The 25,809-nt window shown below is 54.3% G+C and overlaps 1 protein-coding gene across 1 annotated transcript; it reads left to right on the top strand.

Moving 5' to 3' along the window:
- The first annotated feature begins 1,529 nt into the window (after window positions 1-1,529).
- On the top strand, window positions 1,530-16,591 carry UNC119 (unc-119 lipid binding chaperone). Its single transcript, XM_087955649.1, has 5 exons — window positions 1,530-1,780; window positions 13,177-13,290; window positions 14,622-14,724; window positions 15,585-15,757; window positions 15,863-16,591. Exons 1-5 carry the CDS (start codon window positions 1,624-1,626, stop codon window positions 15,973-15,975), a joined length of 660 nt encoding a protein of 219 aa, XP_087811775.1. The 5' UTR covers window positions 1,530-1,623; the 3' UTR covers window positions 15,976-16,591.
- The last annotated feature ends 9,218 nt before the right edge of the window (window positions 16,592-25,809 follow it).

The raw sequence follows: 25,809 nt of genomic DNA, 5'->3' as shown, positions 1-25,809 counted from the left end.
GGGGGCTGGACTAGAAGACCTCCAAGGTCCCTTCCAACTCTGTTATTCTATTTATATTCTATTCAGCAGGTTGGTTGGTTGATTGATTAAATTTCTTATGCCGCCCAGCTCACTGATACAGAGGACAGCTTATAATATAAAAAGTGGAAAAAAAATGCTGGGTTTTAAGCAGCCAAGGAGATTCTGGGGGTGTCCAAGCTTGCGGCCTGTGGGCAATTTTATTTATTTGTCTCTTGCATTTATTCTTTTTACAAGAAACTCAAGGCGACAAACATATCCAGTATTCCTTCCTCTTCCTCTTTTCTGCACCACAACAACCAGCTAAAAGTCACCCAGCTGAGTTTTGGGCCTAAATCAGGATTAGAACTCACTGCCTCCTGGTGATTGGCCCAAAGTCACCCAGCTGGCTTTCCTGCCTAAGGCGGGACTAGAACTCCCATTTTCCACTCTGCGGCCTTCACCACTAGACCAAACTGGCTGTCTGACAAGTTACCTTGTCAATGGATCAATGGAGGATCAATGGATCCAACCAAGTCAGAGGCACCGTAGCAGCGATTCTGGGCCCCAACCGTGGAGAAATGATACACACCACATTCATAAAACGGCATTGCAGCCTGACCTCGCACCCAGATCCCTGGGGAACAGCCCATGACTTTGATGCCAACCGATTGGGGGCACCTGCATCTCTTGGGGTTGCAGAGGGCAGGGGCTACCACAGAGAGAGGACACCACTGCAGGGTCCCACTTAGTGGCATTGCTCGATGGAAGGGGTGCAGGGCAGACCCTCCTGGCCGTATCTGTGGAGCTGCGGTGGTGTTGCCACAAAGAGCTGCACCCCGTGCCGCACGGATCCAAAAGTGAGGATTTGCAAACAGATTTACAGTCTAGATTGGGAATCCAACCTTGGCCACGTAAAGGCTTGTGGACTTCAAGGGTGGACATCTCCGGTCTAGCTTGTTTGAAGTCAATGTGCTTGATTCAACAAACCAGGATTCAACAAACCTGGGACTGGCTCCGAAGATGCCTGAGGGTTTTGGAAAGGCAAGCCGACTTAGCAAAGAGAGAAGCATCCCAGGCAGGTGCTCATGCTGCCTCCCGCATGCAGATATTACAGATGAACAGAGTTGGGAGGGACCTCGGAGGTCATCTAGTCCAAACCCACCCACCCCCAAGCAGGAGATCCTACACCACCATTTCCGACCAATCTCTTCTTGAAAGCCTCCAGCGGCCGCGGGGCAAGTTTCCCTGCGAGTGGCGAGGACGGCTTTCGCCCCCTTGCCCAGCCCACCCACAAGCTGGTCCCTCTGCACATGCCCAGGGGCCGCTTTGCCCCGCCATCCCTGGACGACCAGGGGCGTGTGTCCCCCTCCCCTCTCTCTCTCAGCTGGCGAGCCGGTGGGCGGCGCTCTGCACGTGCTCCGGGGCGCCCTGGTCCTCCCTCCGGGGCGGAGCCGGGGCCGGAGGGGAGGATTTGCAGCCGCCCAGGGCTTAGGGCGCGCGGCCGGGCCTGGCCGGGCGGACAGGGAGGAGGAGGAGCGGCGGCGGCGGGGTGCGCGCAGCTCCAGTGGCTCCAGTCTCGGCGGCTGCAGCAGCATCCGCACCGGCGGCGGCGGCGGCGGCACCATGAAGGTGAAGAAGGGCAGCAGCGGCGCCGCGGCCAACGGAGCAGCCGGAGCGGGCGCAGCCGCCGCCACCGCCGGCCTGTGCACCGAGGAGGAGCTGCTGCGCAAGGCGGCCATCAGCCCCGAGGACGTGCTGGGGCTGGGCAAGATCACTTCAGGTGAGGCGGGGGCGGGCAGGCTCGGGACCCCCGCGGGAGGGAGCGAGGAGCCAGCCGGGCTGCGCTGCGCCGCCTCGGGCGCTTCTGACGCAGGGCGCGCGGAGCCTCGGGGGCCCCGGTCCTTCGAGGGGTCCCCCTCATCCGGCGGGGCTGCTTTGCCCCGCGCCCCGCTGGCTCCGAGCCCCGCCGGCATGAGGGGGCGTCCGGGAGGGCTTGGCCGGAGCACGAAGTTGCTCCCGGGGAGCGTGGCCGGGGAAGCGGGGCTGCAGCCTCTTGGCCGGCCCCGGGAGGGCGAGGGGGGCCCTTGCCAGCCGGGCCCCGCGGAAGAAGCTCCTCCGGGCGGAGAAGCGGCCGAGGGGAAGCGGGGCGCGTTGGGCGTCTCCCAGGTTCTTTGGAGGGGCCGGCCCGCTTCCTCTTCCGAGCCCCGGCAGAGCCTGGCCCCGAAGCTGCCCCCCCGCGCCCCCTCCCGGCCCTCCTCTTCCCAAGGGCTCTTGGCCTGCCCTGACCCTTGGCTAAGCCCCTGAGTCTTAAGCAGGGTTAAGCTGCGGTTGTGTGAACCCGGAGGAAGAACTCTTGGGGTTGGGTCAAGGCAGCCCATGGGACACACAGACACACACACCCCTCCAGTGCAAAGATTGACCCAGTTTCCCAAAGGGAGAATCCACAGGTGAGGAGCATCTCCCCCATCACACACACACACCCTGGGTTCTCCCTGGGGAAAGGCTGCCGCAAATGGGAGGCTGGGGGTCTCCAGCCCCCCCAGATGAGCTTTAAGGGAGCAGAGGGGGCTGCCAAGCTGTTGCTGCCCCTGGTTTCGAGACCTCCCCTTTCCTGAGACCTGGCAGCTCTGCCCTCCAAGGCCTGGCATGGCCCTGGCTTAACCCCCCCCCCCCAAGCAGCAGGTGCATCTCTCCTGTGCCTTGAGGTCAGTCCAAGATTACTGGGCATTAGGGAGGGTGGGGAGTGGATGAGAAGGAGCGTGACGGGAAGCAAAGGAGCATCTTATTTAGCATCTTATTTTGTCTTTCAAATCATCCTAACAGATCTCAGCAAATCCTTAATCCCGCCCGGTTCTGCCAATGGCCTTCCGGAAGATCCTAGACTGCCAAAGGACACCCAGCGGGCACCGGGTGGCATCCACTTGCATCCCAACATTAAGCCAGTTCACAAGTGGGCTTGGAGACCTCATGAGGGTCCCTGGGTGTTTGGCAGTTTAGTTTACTCCACAAGGGTGTTTTTTTAACTTGAACCGCTTTTCAAAGGGTGGACTTCAACTCCCAGAATTCCCCAGCCGGCATGCGGAGTTGAAGTCCATTCATCCTTAAATCGGGGGTCTCCAACCGTGGCCACTTTAAGCCTGGAGGACTTCAACTCCCAGAACTCCAACTCCAAGGTTGGAGACCCTGATTTAAGATGAATGGACTTCAACTCGGCATGCTGGCTGGAGGATTCTGGGAGTTGAAGTGGCCAAGGTTGGAGACCCCGGCCTTAAATCATACTGGCTGGAGGATTCTGGGAGTTGAAGTCCACCCCTCTGAAAGCTGCCAAGGTTGGGAAACATTACTGCACAATAACTGTTGGGGAGAAAGTCACACGCTCTGTCCGAAAAAAGCCGGAAGTGTGCTTGATGCACCCTGACAACAAATTCTCACCTGCCACCTAAAATCAGAATATTTCTTTCTTTTTCTTGTTTCATTCTGTGCAAGCAGCTCTCTCTCTCCCCCTTGGTTTCCTCTCCCCTGGGGGGGGGAGGAAATGACCTCACTTGTTCCGCTCTGACACCAGTGACAATTCGTGTCATTTACTGGAGGTCACCATGCTGGTGGCACCTGTTGGGTGTCCGTGGCTGAGTGTCCTGTTGCCCAGCTGCGCCATCCTGGAACAGCGGATGGGCCATGAATTTCCCCACAGGGCCACTTGAGAAATTGGGATTGTTGTGGAGGGCTGGGAAGGTGTGTAAGGCACGCACAATCACACCTACGTCCATGGGGGTGGGGGATTAGCAGCCGACCTTCAAAATAAAAGCAATGCAGATAGTCCTTGACTTACGACCACGACGGAGCCCACAATTTATGTTGCTAAGTGAAACATTTGTTTTGTCCCACTTTTGACTTTTCCTGCCATTTGGAAGCCATTATTGCTCTAATAAAAAGGAAACTTTGAGAAAATGCTGGTCTCAGAGTTTTTAATTGGAATTGGGTTGTTCTGGAACCCTGACAACGGTCGTTAAGTGAACCCTTGCAGTTGTTAAATGAGTCACACAGTCATTAAGCGAATCCGGCTTTCCCCATTGACTTTGCTTCTCAGAAGGTCACAAAAGGGGTCCCCGTGAACCCTGGGGAACGCTGCGACCGTTATAAGTATGAGTCAGTGGCCAAGTGTCCAAATTCGATTGCCTGACCAGCATGGGGATGCTGCAGTAGTCGTAAGTGTGAAAAAACGGGCATAAGTCCTCTTTTTCAGTGCGGTCACTAAATGAACTGTTGTAAGTCGAGGATTACCTGCACAGATGGGCCTGATATGGCCCATGGGGCATTAAAAAAATGCCCAGGTCTGCTTTGGAAGCCAGCCGGAATGTGTGAATTGCAAATATTGTTTGTTGGTGGTGCATATTTTCGGGCATGGCTGAACTTAGCTAGTGCGTGGCCTGGTTTCCTGGGTCGGTAGGTGGGCAACCACAGTGGCTGCCCCCTGACTTTCTGGAAGGGCTGGGGGCCCTGAGGCGGCTCCGGTCACCCCGCCCGGCCGTTTTTCCTTGACAGATCAGCTGTCTATTTGGAGCTCTCTTGTCCTTGGCTAATGAACTTATCTTGCCCAAATCCCTTGGAGGTGGGACGTAATCCTGTCTTCCTGAGGTGGAGGTGGGGGGTCACTGAGCAGGGCCTGGGGAGGGGGGGCATCTTCTGGAGCCGGCAGCTGCCAAGAGGTGCCAGTGGAGGAGCGAGGAGGGGGGCGGGGTCAAGCTATTTTCCAAGGCACCCGGAGGCCAGACAAGGAAGAATGGATGGAAACTGAACAAGGAGAGATTCAACCTGGAAATAAGGAGGAATTTTCTGAGCAATCAACCCACGGAAGAGAAGTTGTGGGAGCTTCATCCCTGGAGGCTTTCCAGAAGAGACTTGACGGCCATCGGTTAGAAATGGTGTAGAGTCTCCTGCTTGGGTGGCGGTGGGTTGGGCTAGATGACCTACCAGGTCCCTTCCCACTCTGTTAATCTGTAAAACTCGGTTCTAAGCTGGTCTGTCTCCTTATTGTATGCTCTTTTTCCTGCCAGTTTTCGGTGGGGCACAACTTGCCTGCCTTTGCGGTGGTTTCGAGATTATTCTGTTGTGCACATTAATAATAGAACATTGGTGCAAGGGACCTTGGAGGTCCTCTAGTCCAACCCCACTGCTGAAGCAGGAGACCCTATGCCAGCCCTATTCAGACGGGTGATTGTCCACGCCAGTCTCTTCTTAAGAACCTCCAGTGTTAGAGCATCCACAACTTCTGGAGGCAAGTAGTTCCACTGGTTAATTGTTCTCACTGTCTGGAAGTTTCTCCTTAATTCCAGGTTGGGCCTCTCTTTAAGGACTTTCCACTTGTTACTCTATTTAATTTCTTTAAACTATGAAATGTATTTGTTCAGAACAAAGCCCCTTTCGGTCTGGTTCTGTCTGGAAATGACGTCACCCTCGGAAGCAGAAATAGCTGTGAGACATTTCCTGGTTTTGCACAACTTCTCGGCTGCTGGTTGGAACAGAGGAAAGAGCCGAAGGCGGGCAAATGGCTGAAATTGTGACTGAATTAAAATTAATTTTTTTAAAAAATATTACCATTTTGGCCTGGGGCGCAGAGTTGCCCCTCGCAATGGCGATCCTATTCATACAACTGAATTTGGAACTTTTCGGACTGGAATAAGAGTAAGGATGTCCAACTTTGGAACTTTAAGACTTGTGGACTTCAACTCCCAGAATTCCCCAGGCAGCTGTACTGTGCTGGATGGGGAATTCTGGGAGTTGAAGTCCACAAGTCTTAAAAGTTCCCAGAATTGGACACGTCTGGTAGAGGCTCTCCAGCTCCAGCAGTGGGTTAGATTAGAACAGTGGTTGCCAACCGGTGGGCTGGGGACCACTGTGGCCCACAAGAAAATTTGGGGGGTCTGCAGAGAAATGTCCCCCCCCCCAAAGCAATTAATCCAGGCTGTGCTGCCCACATGGCCCACGGGAACACAAGGCTTGCGTCGCTTACATTGCGAACAACACGAGGGAGTGAGGGGAGGGGGAAAGGGCGGAGGGGGAGAACTTGCCCCACCGTGCCTGGCCTGGCCACCGGGCTGCTTCTTTCCGCTTCTTTCTTCGTCTGCTTTTGGCTGCACGCAAGGAAAGCAGCGAAAGTCTTCCTTTCTCTCCCCCAAACTCTGTTAGAAATGAGTCTTTGGGACCCTGCAAGGCCTCCTGCTCCAAGAAGCTGTGCCGGCAAAGGCTCATTCCTGGCGGAGTTTGGGGGAGAGAAAGAAAGACTTCTGCGGCTTCTGCTGCTTTCCTTGCACGAAGCTAAAAGTCTCTCTCTCTCTCTTTCTCTCTTTCTCTCTCCGAGAACGGAGCTGGAGACGGTATCCTGCGATCCCAAATAAAGAACGATCGATCGGTAGAAAAACGGGGTGGGGGATTTTCCTGCAGACTATTTTCTTGCAGCCCCCATCAGTCAAAATTCATATTAGTGGTCTGCAGGATATAAAATGATGAGTTTGGCAGTCCCTGAGGTCCAAAAGGTTGACGACCCCTGGACTAGATGACCTATAAGGTTCCTCCCAACTCAGTTATTCTATATTCTGTCAGAGAATATCCAGTGCTCCGTCACTGGAGGTTTTTAAGAGCCTAGACAGACATTTCTGGGAGTTCACAAGTCCACAAGGCTTAGAGTTCCAAAGTTGGACACCCCTTCTATTAGGACTATGGCTTGAACCAAGGGGCTGGTCTAGAAGACCTCCAAGGTCCCTTCCGACTCTGTCTGTGTTCCGAATGGCATTGAGATTTCGTTTGGCCACGAGAGGTTGTGGCTTCGGCAAAAGGAAATGAATCGCAGCTGCAGCATAGGGAGGCGGTTGGTGGGAGGCTGCTGGGAGGAGATTTCGCAACCAGCCGGGCTGGAGGTGTCCCTGCCTCTCGTGCTTGTAACCCAGCCGGTGATTGGCAGGTGTCAGGGAGACGACGAAGGGGGAGGCAGGCTGTGCAAATTGGCACCAGGCACACACCCTCTGCCTGGGCAAGGGAGCTTCTGTTAAGAATAACTGGCTTGGAAGGGACCCTGGAGGTCTTCTAGTCCAGCCCCCCCTGCTCAAGCAGGAGAACCGATACCATTCCAGACAAGTGGCTGTCCAGTCCCTTCTTAAAAGCCTCCAGTGATGGAGCCCCCACGATTTCTGGTGGCCAGCAGTTCCACTGGTTAATTGTCCTCCCTGTTTGGAAGTTTCTCCTCAATTCCAGGTTGCTTCTCTCCTTGGTCAGTTTCCATCTGTTGCTTCTTGTCCTGCCTTCAGGTGCCTTGGAGAAGAGCTTGACTGCCTCTCCTCTGGGGCAGCCCCTCAGATGCTGGAAGATGCTCTCCTGTCTCCCCTGGTCCTTCTTTCCATCCGACGAGACATTCCCAGTTCCGGCCAACGTTCTTTTTTGGTGCTTTGGCTATTGGGAGGCTCTTGGAAGGACCGTAACGATAAAGAGAGTTTCATCTAGTAGTGATTAAGGCTAGAAAGTAAGAGACCCTGAGTTCTAGTCCCGCCTCAGCCACGAAAGCCGGCTGGGTGACTTTGGGCCAATCACCAGGAGGCTGGGAGTTCTAGTCCCGCCTCAGCCACGAAAGCCGGCTGGGTGACTTTGGGCCAATCACCAGGAGGCTGGGAGTTCTAGTCCCGCCTCAGCCACGAAAGCCGGCTGGGTGACTTTGGGCCAATCACCAGGAGGCTGGGAGTTCTAGTCCCGCCTCAGCCACGAAAGCCGGCTGGGTGACTTTGGGCCAATCACCAGGAGGCTGGGAGTTCTAGTCCCGCCTCAGCCACGAAAGCCGGCTGGGTGACTTTGGGCCAATCACCAGGAGGCTGGGAGTTCTAGTCCCGCCTCAGCCACAAAAGCCGGCTGGGTGACTTTGGGCCAATCCCTCACTTTCAGCCCAACCTACCTCACAGGGTTGTTGTCGTGGGAAAATAGGAGGAAGAAGGAGTATTATGTGTGTTTTTGCCACCTTTTATAAATGATTATTGAAATAATAGAGATGGAATGCAACTAAATAAATAAAAATAAAAGACTGTAAGGTCCTGAAGGAAGCGTTTCAGAGCTGTGGCATTGGCCCTAGGGAATTGTGGGAGTTGAAGTCCCCAAGTCTTAAAGGGGCCACGTTTGGAGACCCCCCACGGGTGTCCAATGTCCGCAGACCAAAGTTGTGCCTCTACTCCGTTTTTCTTTGGATAGACCCCCTCCCCAAATCCTATGCCCGGAGGAGAAGGGTGGACGGATCCAGGATAATCAGGGACACAGTGCGGAAAAGAGAGAGGGGAGCGTGGGGAAAGGGTACCAAGACGAGATGGACGCCCTCTGAAGAGCTCAGAGGGTCTCACACCAAAGGAGATCGGGGTGGCTCTGACTCTCTCTGCGTCCACACAGGCAGGACATCAGATCTTGAGGGCAGGCGGGCTCCCCTTGGCTGGATGCGTGTGTCCAAATTCCCCTAAGCCAGGATTCCCCATCCTTGGCTTCTTGAAGACTTGTGGACTTTAACTCCCAGAATTCCCCAGGAGTTGAAGTCCACAAGTCTTAAAGGGGCCACGGTGGCAAACCCCTAAGCTGCTTAAACTTGAAGGTGGACTAAGTGACCTCATGGGTCCCTTAGATCCTCAAATGGTCTTCAGAATTATTGGGGGGGGAGGCACCTGGGCTGGCCCCCCAGCAAGTGTCTGGATCAAAAGGGGCTCAGCCAAACCCTGCCCCTTAGCAGAGGGGTGGGAGTCACTCATGGCCCCCTGGCAGCCTTTGTTCCTGCAGCCCCTCGCAGGAGGTTGGGCTGGTAGGGAGGAGGGGGCTGGGGGGCACCAAGGGATCCAGGCTGGGGATCCAGGCGGATCCTTGGTTTGTAAGGAAGCAACCCCAGGGGTCTACACTGGGGGCATTGGAAGCCTGGGGGGAGATGGGAGGGTCCTAACCCTCCCTCTTCTCCATTCCTCCCATCCTGCCTCCCTCCCATACTTCCTTCCTCCCTCCCCTTCCCTTCTTCCTCCCTCCCCTCCTTTCTTCCTTCTTTCCTCCCCTCCCCTCTTCATCCCTCCCCTCCCCCTCCTTCCTTCCTCCCACCTGATCTTCTTCCCTTCCTCCCTCCCCTGCCCTCTTCCTCCTTTCCCTCCTCCCTCCCCTCCCCTCCTCATGTTCCTTCCTCTCTCCTCTCCCCTCTTCCCTCCCCTCCCCTCCCCCCTTTCCTTCCTCCCTCCCCTCCTCATAGGTAGCTGATGGAGATGGGCTGTGCGTTAGATTAATTTTAAGCAGGTGAGGTGGGCGTAGTTGTCACACAGGTGGCAGCATTTAATGATATCCTCCTTTTCAGTGATGGTTTCAGAACATTTAAAGCACATGCAGGGGTCGTTTGGGTAGCCATTGGTAGCGATGTCTTTCTTTTGTTGGTGTTTGGTAGTGGAGGGTTTGGGGTCTTTGGCTGGCCTGGTGGATTTGTTTAGGAGATGTGTAGTTGAGTTCTTCTTATTTGTTGGTGTTCAATGTTGAATTAATCTGTTATTTGCTGGTATGGATTCATCACTCTCTTATTTGTTGGTAATCAATGCTACACTAATCAATAACAATTATTCAATAAGATAGGCAATCAATTAATTAATAATAATGTTGCTAATTAATCAGTGAACAAATCAGTAATTAAGGTCACTCTGATCAATTAAACTAATCTATAGATGTACGAGACAATCAACATAAATCAACTAGGCAATCAATGATACAGTATAAATAACCACCAATGAATTATACTAATCAATACATCAGTAATCAGTAGTTAATTAACTAATTAATTGTTACACCAATCAGTTAATTGATAAACCATTATCTAATTCATGATACAGGTCTCCGCCCACCCCGCCCCTCCTCCCCAGTCCGTCCTTAAGGTATTTCTTTTTCTCTCCCTCCCAATGATCAGCTGTTCCAACGATCAGCTGTGCCAGGATCCCTTGCTCTCTTACTGCTTCGCCCAGGAGGAAGGAAGGAAGGAAGGAAGGAAGGAAAGGAAGAGGAAGGAAGGAGAGGAGGAGGAAGGAGGGAGAGGAGGAAGGAAGGAGAGGAGGAAGGAAGGAAGGAAGGAGAGGAAGAGGAAGGAAGGAGAGAAGGAAAGAAGGAAGGAGAGGAGGAAGGAAGGAAGGAAGGAGAGGAAGAGGAAGGAAGGAGAGAAGGAAGGAAGGAAGGAAGGAGAGGAGGAAGGAGAGGATGATCAGCTGTTCCAACAATCAGCTGTGCCGGGATCCCTTGCTCTCTACTGTTTCGCCCAGGAGGAAGGAAGGAAGGAAGGAGAGGAGGAGGGGAGGAAGGAGAGAAGGGAGGGAGGGAGGAAGGAAGGAAGGAAGGAAGGAAGGAAGGAAGGAAGGAAGGAAGGAAGGAGAAAGGAAGGAAGGAAGGAGAGGATGATCAGCTGTTCCAACAATCAGTGTGCCGGGATCCCTTGCTCTCTTACTGTTTCGCCCAGGAGGAAGGAAGGAAGGAAGGAGAGGAGGAGGGAGGAAGGAGAGAAGGGAGGGAGGGAGGAAGGAAGGAAGGAAGGAAGGAAGGAAGGAAGGAAGGAAGGAAGGAAGGAGAGAAGGAAGGAAGGAAGGAGGGATGATCAGCTGTTCCAACAATCAGCTGTGCCGGGATCCCTCGCTCTCTTACTGTTTGCCCAGGAGGAAGGAAGGAAGGAAGGAGAGGAGGAGGGAGGAAGGAGAGGAGGGAGGAAGGAAGGAAGGAAGGAAGGAGAGGAGGAAGGAGAGGATGATCAGCTGTTCCAACAATCAGCTGTGCCGCGATCCTCGCTGTCTTACTGCTTCCCCCAGGAGGCCCAAAAACGTGGGGGGGTTGTAAAAAGCCACACCCACCCAGTCACATGACCACGCCCACCTAGCCACGCCCACAGAACCAGTTGTTACCACAGTTGAATGCCACCCCAGTCGGGCTCCGGGGAAGGCGCTCTGCCATTGGATTGGGGATCGGGGCTTAGGCGCTCCGATGGGCTCTGGGCTGCTCACGGGAAGCCAGCGCTTGTAGGGGAATTAGGAGCTCCAGCGCTCCGGGATCTGGCCCTCCGTCTCGGGATCGGGCGATCTCTGGAGGCGGCTTGACAAGGTGGTTTTGTTCGGGGATGATCTGTCGATGGGGGATTTTCGATCAATTATCTCCTTCCATCAGGTCGGGGAGACGATGAGAGCCTCCCTGGCGATCTGTTGCCCAGCCGGAGCGAGAGCCTCCCCATCTTGTCCTCCCTCCCTCCCTCCCTCCCAGCCCCCAAAAGCTCAGCCCCCCCTTTCCTGCTGAGGCCCTTCCCTCTTTCTTCCCACCTGACTTCCATGGAGAGCCTGCCCAGCCTGGGCGACCCCTGTGCCTGCCAGGTCTGCGGTCTGGAGGCGCTCCTCCTCCTCCTCCTCCAGCTGTGCACCATGGAACTCCCATTGGGGAATCTGCCCCTGGGGGCTTCGGGGAGGAGCCACAGCTGCCCCGTGGAAGCCCCTCCCTCAACAGCCCGCGCGGCTCCTTCCCTGGGTTCAGCCTCAGCTGGAAGAGCGGGGGGCTCACGCGTGGCAGGGCCGCTGGGGGCTCCTGGGGGAGAGCGCAGGATTTCCTGGGGTGCCAGGAAGAGGCTAAGCTCTTCGTGGGGGGCTGCTCGGGCCCCTCACCAGCTCTCTGGCACCTCTGGGCATTGCTCCCCAGGGTTGCTATGGCAACCCTGCGGCCAAGGGAGGGGAAGATGGTTGCCATGGCAGTGGGTGGGCATCGGCAGCCAGTTGGCAGGCAGGCCCAGCCAGAGGGAGCCATAACCAGGTGGGCTCGGTGTGTGTGTCAACCGGGCGGGGATTTGGGGGTTGTCGTGTCCCAGCCCCTCCAGAGTGGGCAGCCGGGGGAGGCAGCACCAGCCCCTCTTCTGACATCCCCCCGCAGACACGGGCACTCAGGGTGTTGGCATATGCCTTCCTGCCGCTTTGCCCCCATGGACCGATCGATCGTCTGGCTTCCTCTGGCCCGAAGTTGGTCCGTCCGACTCCCCTCGCTTGGGGGGGGCTCTCAGGGAGCCCCCCAAGCCCCCCTGGGACAGTCTTGTGGGAATCGGATTGCAAACCCCGAGAGTTCAGCTCCGTCTGGGCCCAGCTTGGCTCTCCCTCCAAGCAGCCCAAGTTGAGCTGGATTCACTCTGGTTTTCTGAACTGATCTTGGCTAGTAAGAGGAGCAGCAGGGCGGACTTTATGGCCAGAGAATCTCTTTTAGCCCAGGGGAAGCTAATCTCATGGCACATAGTATCCTAAAGCTGGAAGGGGCCTTGGAGGTCTTCTAGTCCAGCCCCCTGCTCAAGCAGGAGAACCTATGCTATTTCAAGTGAGTGATGGTCCAGTCTCTTCTTTAAAATCTCCAGTGATGGAGCACCCACGACTTCTGGTGGCAAGTAGTTCCCCTGGTTGATTGTCCTTACATTCAGGAAATTCCTCCTAAATTCCAGGTTGCTTCTCCCCTTAATGAGTTTCCATCCGTTGCTTCTTGTCTTACCCTCAGGTGCTTTGGAGAATAATTTGACCCCCAAATCTTCTTTGGGGCAGCCCCTCCAATACTGGAAGGCTGCTATCATGTCACGTTCCCCCCAGTCTTCCTTTTCTCTAGACTGGCCAAGCCCAAATCCTGCAACCGTCCTTCATACGTTTTAGTCTCCAGGCCTTCGATCCTCTTAGTTGTTGCTCTTCTCTGCGCTTTTTCCAAAGTCTCAACATCTTTTTTTGTAAGGAGGTGGCCAAAATTGCTTGCAGGATTCCAGGTGTGGCCTTCCTAAGGCTTTCTAAAGAGGTCCTAACACTTCATGGGATCTTGATCCTCTGCCTCTGTTTATACAACCCAGGATTTTATTAGCTTTTTTTGGCGGTGGCTGCGTATCGCTGGCTTATGTTCAACGGATCGTCCACTAGGACTCCGAGGTCCCAGTCCCTGTTTTTGAGCCGGGTCTCGCCTCACCTGGGCTTCTCCCTTTGGCTTCTCCTGCCCAGGTGTAAAAGGCGACCATCCTTGTCAATGCCTGCTGGTTGCCAAGCGCCCGGATTTTGCTGCGAGGATGCTGTAACCGTCCTAAGTACGAGGACCCGGTCGTAAGTCATTCCTTTTCCGTGCCGTTGTCATTCTGACTGGCGCTTTTCCCCCCTCCTACAGATTACCTGTGCACCCCGGAGGAGAACGTCTTCAAGATCGATTTCACCCGGTTTAAGATCCGGGATATGGAATCCGGCACGGTGCTTTTTGAGATCACCAAGCCCCCGGCTTCAGGTGAGACGGCAGCGGGCAGGAAGGCCCCCTCCCCTTCCTGCGCCCCTCCCTTCACCCACTTTGGGAGGTGGCCCTTTTCCTCCCTCCGCCAGGCCTGTTATTTCTGGTCTGCTGGCTGGGGAATTCTGGGAGTTCAGGTCCCCAAGTCTTCAAGGGACCGAGGTGGGAGACCCCGGAGTGAGAGGGATTACAGGGAGTCCTCGACTTACGACCACCACGGAGCTCGCAGTTTCCATTGCTGTGCGAGGCGGTTGTTAAATGAGTTTTGCCCCATGGCTGCACCATTTCTTGCCAGCGTTGTTAAGCGAACCAATTGGTTAACAGGGTTGTTAAGTGAGTCTGGCTTCTCCCGTTGATTTGGCTTGTGAGAAAGTCGCCAAAAGACGGACCCTGTGACCTGGCCACCGTCGTAAGTCCGAATTTCAATCCCTGGGGAGGCTGCGATGGTCATTCAGTGTGAAAAACGGTCTCAAACAGCCACTAAGCGAATGGTTGCAAGTGGAGGATGACCTGTGCTGGCCACATGGGGAGGATTGTGGCAGAGACAGTGGCCTTGGATGTATTTTGGGTGGGAAAAGGAGGGTTATTTTTCCTTGCTGGTTTTTCCTTCAAGCAATAAATGTTGAGTGGGTCAAATAGGACAGATGGGAAAAAAGTTTTGCCCCTGGGACCCCAACATTGGTAGCCAGAGCGGCTGATCCTGGTTAATGGGGGGCTCTTCCATGCCCCATCGGGGCTGTGGGTCTCTTAGGCCAGGGCAGGGAGGGAGGGAGGAAGGAAGGAAAGAAGGAAGGAAGGAGAGGAGGGCAGGAAGGTGAGGAAGAGAGGAAGGATAAGAGGTGGATGGGAGGAAAGAAGGAGAGGGAGGGAGGAAAGAAGATGGGAGAGAGGGAGGAGTGGAGGGGAATGGAGGAAGGGAAGGAAGGAAGAAGGGGGGAGGGTGGGAAGGAAGGAGGGGGCAAGAGGACAAAAAGAAAGAAGGAAAGAAGGGGAGGGAGAGAGGAAAGGAGGGAGGGAGAGAGAGAGAGGAAGGAAAGAGAGAAAGGAGGGAGAATGGGAGGAGTTGCCCAGTGCCCATGGTCGCACTGCCCTGGCTTAGACCCTCATTCCACCCTGCTGGGCTCCGTCTCCGGTGCCACCAAGAAGCCGTGCCAGTCCCGCCATGCCAGGGCATCCCTTTGCAGGCGGTGTGTGTGTGTGTGTGTTGGGTGGGTGCAGATCGGCTGGGCGAGGCCCGTGCCAGGATGGCCTTCCAAAAGGGGGGCGCGCAGGGTGGGGGCCCCCTCCAGCCACGGGGCAACCGGCCTTCGTCTCTTCTTGCCTCCTGCCAGAACGGGAGCGTGGCGGGAAGAAGGAGGGCGACCCCAACGCCGGGCGCTTCGTGCGCTACCAGTTCACCCCGGCGTTCCTGCGGTTGCGGCAAGTGGGAGCCACGTAAGTGCTGGGTGGAAAGGGAGGGTTTGGCTTTATCCCACCTGCCCCTGCACCCTTGGAAGGAGCCCTCCGAGGTCATCTAGCCCAACCCCAGACCGGTCCAGACGAATGGCTGCCTCCAGTCTCTCCCTGAAAAACCTCCAGGGGTGGGGCAACCCCCCACTTTCTGGGCCACGGTGCCTTCCAGGAGTCCTGGACTACAGTTCCCATCATTCCCAGGTGGGATCTGTGCACTCGCCATGGGTTGGCCCTCTTTCGCGCTCAGGGGGATTCTGGGCCGGGGGAGGGGTTGGGCTGCCTGGCAACGTTTCGGAAGGACGGATGAGAATTTCCCTCTGTAGACCTGCCCCCAGCCCCCATTCCAGGCAGGGCCCAACCCCGGCTCTGAATGCGAGTGCTGCCGTGGAGCCAATCCCTGCCAGGGATTGCAAACTGTAGGATCTGGAGGGGATGTGCAAACTAGGGGCAACGGTGGGAGTTAATCCCGGCTTGGTTGGTGCTGGGAATGAGAGCCCGTCTCTTCTTTTCTCCCTCTCTCTATTCTTCTCCCCTCCCCCCTCCCTCCCTCCCTCCCTCCCTCCCTGCTTCCCCTCCCTCTCTTTTCTTCCCTCCCTCCCTCCTCCTCTTTTCCTCCTCCCTGCTTCCCCTCCACTCCCCCTCTTTTCCTCACACCCACGCTCCCTCTCCTTCCTTCCTCCCTTCCCTCCCTCCCTCTTTTCCTCCTCCTGCTTCCCCTCCCTCTCTTTTCTTCCCTCCCTCCTCCCTCTTTTCCTCCCTCTTTGCTTCCCCTCCACTCCCCCTCTTTTCCTCACACCCACGCTCCCTCCTTCCTCTCCTTCCTTCCTTCCCTCCCTCCGCAGGGTGGAGTTCACCGTGGGGGAGAAGCCCATCAGCCACTTCCGCATGATCGAGAGGCACTACTTCCGGGACCAGCTGCTCAAAAGCTTCGACTTCCAGTTCGGCTTCTGCATCCCCTCCTCCAAGAACACCTGCGAGCACATCTACGAGTTCCCCCAGCTCTCCGAGGACCTCAGTGAGCGGGGGAGGGGCAGGGGAGGGAGGGGGGCCAGGTCCTGGCGTGCTTTGGGTTCGGGCTGCCTCCGGTCAAGCTGACCCCCCGCCCGCTTCTCTCCCCCAGTCCAGGAGATGGTCCGGCACCCCTACGAGACGCAGTCGGACAGTTTCTACTTTGTGGACAACAAGCTGGTGATGCACAACAAGGCCGACTACTCCTACAGCGGGGGGGCCTGATGTGGCGCAGCCCCCCCCCCACTCCCCCTCCCGATGGGGGTCCGGGAGCCTCGACTTGCCAGGTGGCAGCCAGACTGGACTCGGCAGAACCGGCCTCTGGGACCGACTAGCTGAAGCTTTTTCCCCTCGACTCCCCCCTAGGATGTCCCCCCCCCCGGACTCTGGAGGCAGCGCCCCTCCCTCCGCAGCTGCCGGGCAGTTGAGGGTCTCCCCCTCCCTATTGTTCGAGGAAGTCCCCCTCTTGCTTGGGGGGCTCGTTTGGGTGGGAACTCTACTCCCCTCCCCCCACTCAAGAATGGGGTGCTGAAGATCAGCAGGAATTGTGGGAACTCCGACCCCCAGGTCCCCCCCTCATTCCCAGATCCCAACATCCTTGGGCCAAGACCCCAGACCCATTTCTTTGGCTCGCCGTTTGGGGCTCGGTCCTTCTCCCAGGGGTGACCGAGGGAGGGGGAGGGCTGCCAAAGACTCTGTCGGGAGGGTCTCTCCTGGTGGGACCCTCCCCTTTGCCGTCTCGGTGGGACAAGGGGAGGGGGATCCCGCTGTTGCAAAAGGGCTCTGGAACCAGGTTTGATGTGAAGGGGGGAGTGAATAGAAAACCTGCTTTCTCCAACAATTGTCATTGGACTTTTCCTCCCCCCCTCCAAACCTCTAGGGACCCCCAAAATTGCTCGGTGGGCAACCCTCTTCGGAAAGAGCAGGCTCTGCTTCCCCTAATTCCTGGGGAGGGCTGGGGGGGTCTTTTCCCTAAGCCCCTCTTCTCTTCTCTCGCATTTGGGGAAGGGTCTTCCAAAGTGGGCAGGGGAGGGGTTACTGAAAGGACTGCTTTGCCAGGGCAGCTTTGGGGGGGCTTCCGTTTGTGCCCCCCTGCGTTCCTTTGGGGAGTGGGTTGTGTTCGATGTGTTTGATTTGATTTTGATAATCAAGAGTTGGAAGGGACCTTGGAGGTCATCTAGTCCAACCCCCCGCCCAAGGAGGAGACCCTACTCCATTTCTGACAGATGACAGCCCAATCTCTTCTGGAAAAGTTTCCCAGGTGTGATTTGAAAAGTCCGCACACCCCCAGTCCCCCCCGCCATGCGATCGAACACAACAGGCGTGGAAACCACGCCCAGCTTCGATGGGTGCCATCCAAGGGGGTGACTTTCTCTCCGTCCCCTGCAGACCCGCCGTGTGGTTGTGTTGCATCACCCGTCAAAGCTGAGCCTCCTTCTTAGGCAGGGGGGGGAAGGGGGAGGGGGGGCGAGAGGGGGATGGGCTCCTTGGGGCATGTGTGGCGCAAGCTGAGAAGCTGCCACTTTCTTGGGGCGGGCGGGCACTAAGAAACCCTCAGTTGGGCAAAGGGAGCCCACCCCAAAGATCAGGGCTGTGGGATGCAGGTAGCCTCTTGCGGGGGTGTCTGTGTGTGTGTCAATATTTGGGGGAATGCTGAGTCCGACTTAAAGTTACAGCTGGTTGTGGGTCACCTGGAATTCTTAAGTCCCGTTTGGAAATGGCCATGACCAAAACCTACGAAGAATTGGTTGCAGGAATTAGGCATGGCCAGTTTAGAGCAGGGGTCTCCAGAACCTTTTGGACCTCAGGAACCACGAAACTCATAAATGTTAAACCCCATGGACCAGAGACCCTGGGAAAATCCCCCCAAAAGTCTGCAGGGAAATCCCTACCAATCGATGCTTCTTTATTTGGGATTGCAGGATACCGTCTCCAGCTCCATTCTTAGGGGAGAGGAAGAGAGAGAGAGACTTTTGGCTTCATGCAAGGAAAGCAGCAGAAGCCGCAGAAGTCTTTCTTTCTCTCCCCAAACTCCGCCAGAAATGAGTCTTTGCCGGCACAGCCTCTTGGAGCAGGAGGCCTTGCAGGGTCCCAAAGACTCATTTCTGGCAGAGTTTGGGGGAGAGAAAGAAAGACTTTGGCTGCTTTCCTTCGTGCAGCCAAAAGCAGACGAAAAAAGAAGCGGAAAGAAGCAGCTGCTGACCAGGCCAGGTGCGGGGGGGAGAGTGGGGCAAGTTCTCCCCCTCTGCCCTTCCCTCCTCCCCTCACTACCTCATGTTGCCCGCAACGCAAGCGATCCAAGCCTTGTGTTCCTGCGCAGCCTGGATCAATTGCTTTGGGGGGGACATTTCTCTGCGGACCAGCAAAATTTTCTCACGGACCACCAGGGCTCTCCAGGCAACTGGTTGGCAACCCCTGGTTTAGAGTCTCCTGCTTGGAGTAGGGGTTGGACTAGAAGATCTCTAAGGGGCAACCCGGGATTCTATGATGAAGGAAGGAAGGAAGGAAGGAAGGAAGGAAGGAAGGAAGGAAGGAAGGAAGGAAGGAAAAGGAAGGAAGGAAGGAAGGAAGGAAGGAAGGAAGGAAGGAAGGGCAATAGATGGAAACTAATGGATGGAAACTAATCAAGTTGAGAAGCAACCTGGAATTCAGGAGAAACTTTCGGACCCTGAGAGCAACTCCCAGTGGGCTTTTGCCTTCAGAAATTGTGGGGGCTCCATCACTGGAGGCTTTTAAGAAGAAACTGGACAGTCCCTTGTCTGAAGTGCTTATAGGTTCTCCTGTCTGGTCAGGGGCTGGACTAGATGGCCTCTGAGCTCCTTTCCAGCTCTATTCTGATTCTGAATCAAAATCACATGAAAATGTCTAAAGGTGGCCTGTAGATTGAATAGCTGCAACTCAACTAACCTTTCGACCAGGGGTGTCAACCTTGGTAACGTTAAGCCTGGAGGACTTCAACTCCCAGAATTCCCCAGCCAGCAAAGCTGGCTGGGGAATTCTGGGAGTTGAAGTCCTCCAGGCTTAACGTTACCAAGGTTGACACCCCTGATGTAGACCTCCGGACAACCTTCTGAGGTCTTTGCCTGGGTGGTTGGGGGCCTTCGTGCGCATCTTGCAAAGCGTTTGGGGGGAAGGACCCCCCAGAGGTTGGCGTGGCAGGAGTTGGTCCACCCTTAACAACGATGTGGCTACCCACCAAGCTGCCCGCATGGGCAGCAAAACATCTCTGAAACCATCCCAAGGGGGCTTTTTCCCCCAAGACTTTCTATTCTTTTCCTTGAAGACGTTTCACTTCTCCTCCAAGGAGCTTCTTCAGCTCTGACCGAATGGTGGGGAAGGGAAGGATTTCTATTCCTTGCAGGCCGCTGGTCATTTGCATCCTTTGAGAGGGTCCTTGAGGCCGCCTGGAGGTCTTTTTGTCTGCGTCCTCAGGGTCACCTGGGAGGTGCAGGTCTCTGAAACTAAAAACCAGGCCAGTTGCAGCCTTCAGGTGCGTTTCTGCAGAAGGTTTGACCTTCAGGTGCCTTTGGAGGTGGGGTCAGCGTCCCTCTTCACTGGGCAGCAGCCGTGGGTGCTGCAGGGCGTGGGAATAAAAAAAAGGGGGGGGAGAAAATGGTGCCACTGAGTTCTGAAAGCTGGCATGTTCCCCCACCCCGCCTGGGAGGGACCTGATGCGCTTTGGCCCCAAAAGCAGAGGCTGGAAAGATAAGGATATAAGGGGGCTTTATTGGTCGGGCCTCGCTCTGAAAGTTCGGCCAACTTTATCAAATCAAGACTTTAATTGTAAATGTCCATGTTTTATTCTGAATAGGATTAAATCTGGAGTGCCTCCCCCCGCAAAAAAAAAACACCCCGCAGTGTGCAAACTGACGCACGAGGAATCCTTTCCTTGCAGCTCATTCTGCCCTTTGACTGCTCACTGACGCCCCCCACAGCCCCTCCCCCATCAGGGAAAACACCTTTGCAGGTGGTCCTAGTAGATGCAGATCAACACCAACCCCCCAAAAAACCCTTCCTCCCTGGCTGTTGCTAAGGCCCAGGTCTCTGATTCTGCCCAGTTCCAGGATCAGTTGCTGCACCGCCAGCCACTCTGGGGTCCTGGGGAGGCCTCGTTCTGCCCCCCCCCGCCAGGCAAGGCAAATGGGCAGAAATGGTTGAGGGGGGGAGAGGAAAAAATTAGTGGGAGGAGGAGGAAGAGTCTGGGGTCCTGCTCTCTGAGCTTGGCTGCTTTTTTGCAGATGTTTCATTACCCAACTGGGCAACACTATCAGTTCTAGGAAGGAAGGAAGGAGGGAAGGAAGGAAAGAAGGAAAAGGAAGGAAGGGAAGGAAGGATGGGGAAGGAAAGAAGAAGGGAAGGAAGGAAGGAACGATGGGAAGGAAGGAAGGATGGGAAGGAAGGAAGGAAAGAAAAGGAAGGATGGGAAGGAGGAAAGGAAAGAAGAAGGGAAGGAAGGGAAGGAAGAAAAGGAAGGATGGGAAGGAAGGAAAGAAGGAAAGGAAGGATAGGAAGGAAAGGGAAGGATGGGAAGGAGGGAAGGAAGGAAGGATGGGAAGGAAGGAAGGAAAGAAGAAGGAAAGGGAAGGAAGGAAGAAGGAAGGAAAGGGAAGGAAGGAAGGAAAGAAAGAAGGAAAGGAAGGATAGGAAGGAAGGGAAGGATGGGAAGGAGGGAAGGAAGGAAAGAAGGAAGGAAGGATGGGAAGGAGGGAAGGAAAGAAGAAGGAAAGGGAAGGAAGGAAAGAAGGAAGGAAAGGGAAGGAAAGAAGGAAGGGAAGGAAGGAAAGGAAGGAAGGATGGGAAGGAAGGAAGGAAAGAAAGAAGGAAAGGAAGGATGGGAAGGAAGGAAGGAAGGAAAGAAGGAAAGGAAGGAAGGAAAGAAGGAAAGGGAAGGAGGGAAGGAAAGAAAGAAGGCTTGCAAAAGAAGAAAAAAACCTCCCAGTTTATTTCTGCAACGTTTGCACCTGCAGAGATGGCGGAGCAGGTAGCGCAATTCTTTATCCCAGGCTGAGCTGGGAGGAATTTATGGCCGGCACATTTCGTTCCCTTCCCTCGGGCAGCTAAGAGGCTCTGGCAGGGACTAAAAATAGCCGCCTCGGGCTGCCTGCGGTTGTGGGTCGCCCAGGCAGGTGCCAGGCCCAGCCTCACTGCTCCCAGCTAGCCGGCCCGAGAGCCTCGCTTGCCAGCTTCCTAAAAATAACCTTCGGGGAGAGAGAGAGAGACGGAAGACCTCACCTTATCCCAGAGGCCTCCCCCCCCTCCCGGCCACTTTAAGACTGGTGGACCAACTCCCAGAATTCCTCAGCCAGCAAAGCTATATAGAATAATAAGAGTGGCTAGGGATCTCGGAGGTCTTCTAGTCCAGCCCCCTGCTCAGAATGGCTGTCCAATCTCTTCTTAGATTTGGGTGCGCCCACACGCACTTGATGGGCATTGCTATGTGTTGGTTGCAGAGCTCTGGACCCTCCACTGGGAAGCTGAGGAGCCCCCCCCCCAAACAGAGGGGCACTGCTGATTTAGGAGGACCCATGTCCCCCTCCCACTCTCGGCCCTGCTGGTCAGGGGGCCACCGCGGGCTTCTGGGACACCGGGCAGCTCCATTTGGGCCACCCCCAAAGCAGGCAGCCGCCTTCGCCAGCTGGATGCCCAGATAATCCAGCCAGGGAGGATAATTAAATCAGGATTAAAGTTGATGGGCAGCCACCTTCCTTATGGGGTGTGTGTGTGTGTGTGTGCAAGACGGGAGAGCCAAAAATACACCAAGACCAGGCGGGCATGGCGACCTTGGCTGCCCTCCCACTCCTGAGTAAATGGGGAAAGCTTTCTACCTGCATGAACAAAGCATCGCCTTGCAAGTTCGAACAGACAAAATAAGAAAAGCAGCCCTCCAGTCTGTTTTTAACCCTCCGCGGCACACATTTGTCCCACTTGCACTGATGATGTGACCTAGTTGGGTCATGAAACGCCTGCGAGAGACGGGAGAGCACCAAGGGCCCCTCAATTCACCTGAGCGATATAAATATTCTCCTTTATGGCCTGCTAGACTGTCCCTGTTTTATTTTGCTGTCCGCCCGCCAGGGAACAAAACTCCCCATTATCCGGCTGTGGATGCTGGGCCTTTTTGCTCCTGGTTGTGTTGGCTAGCCGAATTGGGGCCTCTTGACTTGGAAACGGGAACTGAAAACGTCGGATCTTGTCTTGGGAGTCAGCAAATGCAGCTCTGTGAGAAACAGCGGATGTGCCGGCGGGGGTCCCAGGGGGTGGGTGATTGGGGGGGGTGGCATCTGCCAAGGGGGGCTGGCCCCAAGGACAGAGGCTAGAGACCATGGAGGAAACAGGCTAAAAAGAGAGTGTAGTGCTTTTAAACCGTGGGAACTTGAAGAGGTGTGGACTGTAACTCCCAGAATTCCCCAGCCAGCATAGCTGGCTGGGGAATTCTGGGAGTTACAGTCCACACCTCTTCAAGTTCCCACGGTTTAAAAGCACTACTTTTAAAGCAAGGGTCTTCAAACTTGGCAACTTTAAGACTTGTGGACTTCAACTCCCAGAATTCCTGAGCTGACGTGACTGGTGGAGGAATTCTGGGAGTTGAAGTCCACAAGTCTTAAAGCTGCCAAGTTTGAAGACCCCTGTTTTAAAGCACGTCGCTGTGCATTTCCAGCACAAGCACCCACCAAATCTCCCCGCAACGCATCGTTTAGCACAAGGGGCTCCAAACTTGACTGTTTTAAGACTTGTGGACTTCAACTCCCAGAATTCCTCCTCCTCCAGTCATGTTACCTCAGGAATTCTGGGAGTTACAGTCCACACCTCTTCAAGTTCCCACGGTTTAAAAGCACTACTTTTAAAGCAAGGGTCTTCAAACTTGGCAACTTTAAGACTTGTGGACTTCAACTCCCAGAATTCCTGAGCTGACGTGACTGGTGGAGGAATTCTGGGAGTTGAAGTCCACAAGTCTTAAAGCTGCCAAGTTTGAAGACCCCTGTTTTAAAGCACGTCGCTGTGCATTTCCAGCACAAGCACCCACCAAATCTCCCCGCAACGCATCGTTTAGCACAAGGGGCTCCAAACTTGACTGTTTTAAGACTTGTGGACTTCAACTCCCAGAATTCCTCCTCCTCCGGTCATGTTACCTCAGGAATTCTGGGAGTTGCAGTCCACACCTCTTCAAGTTCCCACGGTTTAAAAGCACTACTTTTAAAGCAAGGGACTTCAAACTTGGCAACTTTAAGACTTGTGGACTTCAACTCCCAGAATTCCTGAGCTGACGTGACTGGTGGAGGAATTCTGGGAGTTGAAGTCCACAAGTCTTAAAGCTGCCAAGTTTGAAGACCCCTGTATTTAAAGCATGTCGCTGTGCATTTCCAGCACAAGCACCCACCAAATCTCCCCGCAACGCATCGTTTAGCACAGGGGTCTCCAAACTTGACCGCTTGAAGACTTGCGGACTTCAACTCCCAGAATTCCTCCTCCTCCTCCTCCAGTCATGTTACCTCAGGAATTCTGGGAGTTGAAGTCCACAAGTCTTAAAACAAGTCAAGATGGAAGACCCTTGGAACTTTAGCAGATGATCCTAAATTAAAATAAAAATTACTTTACCATTATTTAATAATTTTTAAAAAGATTTTCTTTCTCAAAACTACAACTTCCTGGGATGTTTTTTTGCCTCTTGATCAGGGCTTCCACGACCTGAAAAAACGTTTAAAAGCCATTGTAGGTTGCCATCTGTATGGGAGTTTGAGCCCCTTCCCCAGCCTGGGACGCCCCCCTCCCCCCCCCAAAAAAACCCCTGATGGCGATTCAAAGCCTGCCCCTCTTGACTAGTTATTTAAAAGCACAAGCGGGGATAATACACGGATCCTATTTCCTCTCTCAGGAACGAAAAAAGAGACGTGTTTTCCTTGGGCGAGGACCATTTTCTTACAGAAAAGATGAAAATATATATATATTTAAAGCTGTAATAAAAAGGAGCATGTCAAGCAGGTACCCTGTGCTTGGAGTTGGTTTTATAGAAGGAAATGGGTGGGTGCCCCCCCAGAGTGTCACCCCATCAGCTGTTCTCTGCCACTGACCACCACCTCTGTCTTGGCTGTGGCTTATGGGTCTGGAGTGGGGCACCTTTGCTTGGGCCATGAGGCCCCCCTGGATGCACCCAGAAAGAATTTCAGAGCGAATAGCATTTCTCTCTCTTTTTTTTCTTCCTTCCTTCCTAACTTCCTTCCACTTTCTTTTTTCCTTTTCTTTCTTTTCTGTCTTTTCCTTCCTTCCTTCCTTCCTTCTTTTTCTTTGTTCTCTTTTTCTTCCTAACTTCCACTTTTTCTTTTCTTTTTCTTTCTTTTGTCTTTTTCTTCCTAACTTCCACTTTTTCTTTTCTTTTTCTTTCTTTTGTCTTTTTCTTCCTTTCTTCCTAACTTCCTTCCACTTTTTCTTTTCTTTTTCTTTTGTCTTTTTCTTCCTTTCTTCCTAACTCCCTTCCACTTCCTTCCTTTCATTCCTTTCTCCTTCCTTCTTGTCTTTCTGTTTCTTTCTTTCTCTTTCTTTCTTTGCCATCTCTTTTTCTTCCTTCCTAACTTCCAGTTTCTTTCTTTCTCTCTCTCTTTCCTTCCTTTTTTCATTTTCTTCCCTCTTCCTCCTCTTCCCTCCAGAAGTTGTGGGGGGGGGGGGCCCCATCCCCGGAGGCTTTTTAGAAGAGATGGAGCAGCCATTCGTCTGGAATGGTGTGTAGGGTCTCCCGCTTGACCAGGGGGTTGGACTAGAAGACCTCTAAGGTACCTTCCAACTCTATTATTCTAGAGTCTAACTCTGCCTCATTTACCCAGAGGCCACTAGATGGCGCCAAAGGAACAACCACACTGACATTCCCAGCCTCACCAGTCAGCAGCTCCACTAGAGGGCAGCCTTCCCTTTCAAATGAACGGTGCAAATAAGAGAATTTATTGTGCGGAGTTTTCGACAAAAATCCAGAGTGCTGGGAAGTGGGGGAAAAAGCCGTGAGGTGAGTGAAACCTTTGCAGGGTTTCATTAAAGGTGGAAAACTGAAATTGCTGTACATCAATCAAGCATCACTCAGGTGTGGAGCGGATGGGGGTGAGTGTGTCCAACCTGGGACACTTGGAAGGCTTGTGGACTTCAACTCCCAGAATCCCTCAGCCAGCATGCGCTGGCTGGGGAATTCTGGGAGTTGAAGTCCACAGGTCTTCAAGAGGCCCAAGTTGGCCACCTCTGGTGTAAACACACCTTGGAGATGCAACTTGCATGAATAAAATTCATCCGAAGGTTTTCCCAAAGATTTTGCCCCTTTCTTCGCCCCCTTCAAATCAAACCTACTTTTGTCTTTGCAAGATTAAAATGGCCCAGAGGGGGAAGACTTTGGTCCAAAGTGCTACATTCCTTATCCGTACAGTTAAGAAGATTTTACAACATTGCTTTCGACAAACACACAGAATCTTCTCCTGGGAGGGGTCTGCCTTTGGGGGCCACTTTTGTGCGGCTACGGCGTTAGGCTTGGCCAAGTGAGTTGTGTTGGGTCTTCTTCAGCCCTGGCACCACCTGGGTAAGGCAGCCTCTCCTTCCTCCCTTGCCTGGGCTGTTTGGAGCATGTGTCCAGAAAGCCATTCGGAGCATAATTTGAACATCGTTTCGCAAACGGCGCCCCTGGTGGCCTCAATCCTTTGTCTGGAAGATGGGGTGCCAATTCATTTGCCCAGGGTGCCACATGAGAACCTGGGACTCTGGGGAGGCTGAAGGCTGTGTAGGCATCTATACCTGCACATACATAAATGGGGTGGGTGGGGGTGGGGGGAAATAGCATGTGTCTTCAAAATGAAAGCAATCCCAGTGGCCGGACAGGCAGAGCCAAAGGGCCGGAGAGCTGTAAAATGCCCAGGTTTCGTCTGGAGTCTCGGCCAACGTGCTTTCTGACCATCCTGGCTTGTGGCAAGCCATCCCTTGGCCCCTGGCATCCTGAGCAGGTACAGGATGGCATTTCAAGAGGCACTTAGGTACAGTTGGAGGATCTCGGGGGTGGGGGGTGGGGGCTCCCTGTGGGGCTGGGAAGCCAGG

Source organism: Notechis scutatus, chromosome 1 (genome assembly GCF_049901735.1).
Source record: "Notechis scutatus isolate UNSWTSFEM ecotype Mainland chromosome 1, rNotScu1.2, whole genome shotgun sequence".
Lineage (NCBI taxonomy): Eukaryota > Metazoa > Chordata > Lepidosauria > Squamata > Elapidae > Notechis > Notechis scutatus.
This window is presented reverse-complemented; position numbering and strand designations above follow the sequence as displayed.

Excerpts from the sequence above, each read along its gene's own strand:
- UNC119 (XM_087955649.1), top strand. The coding sequence starts at position 1,624 with ATGAAGGTGAAGAAGGGCAGCAGCGGCGCCGCGGCCAACGGAGCAGCC. Across the intron at positions 1,781-13,176 it reads GCTGGGCAAGATCACTTCAG|ATTACCTGTGCACCCCGGAG; the intron begins GTGAGGCGGGGG and ends CCCCTCCTACAG. Across the intron at positions 14,725-15,584 it reads TTGCGGCAAGTGGGAGCCAC|GGTGGAGTTCACCGTGGGGG; the intron begins GTAAGTGCTGGG and ends CTCCCTCCGCAG.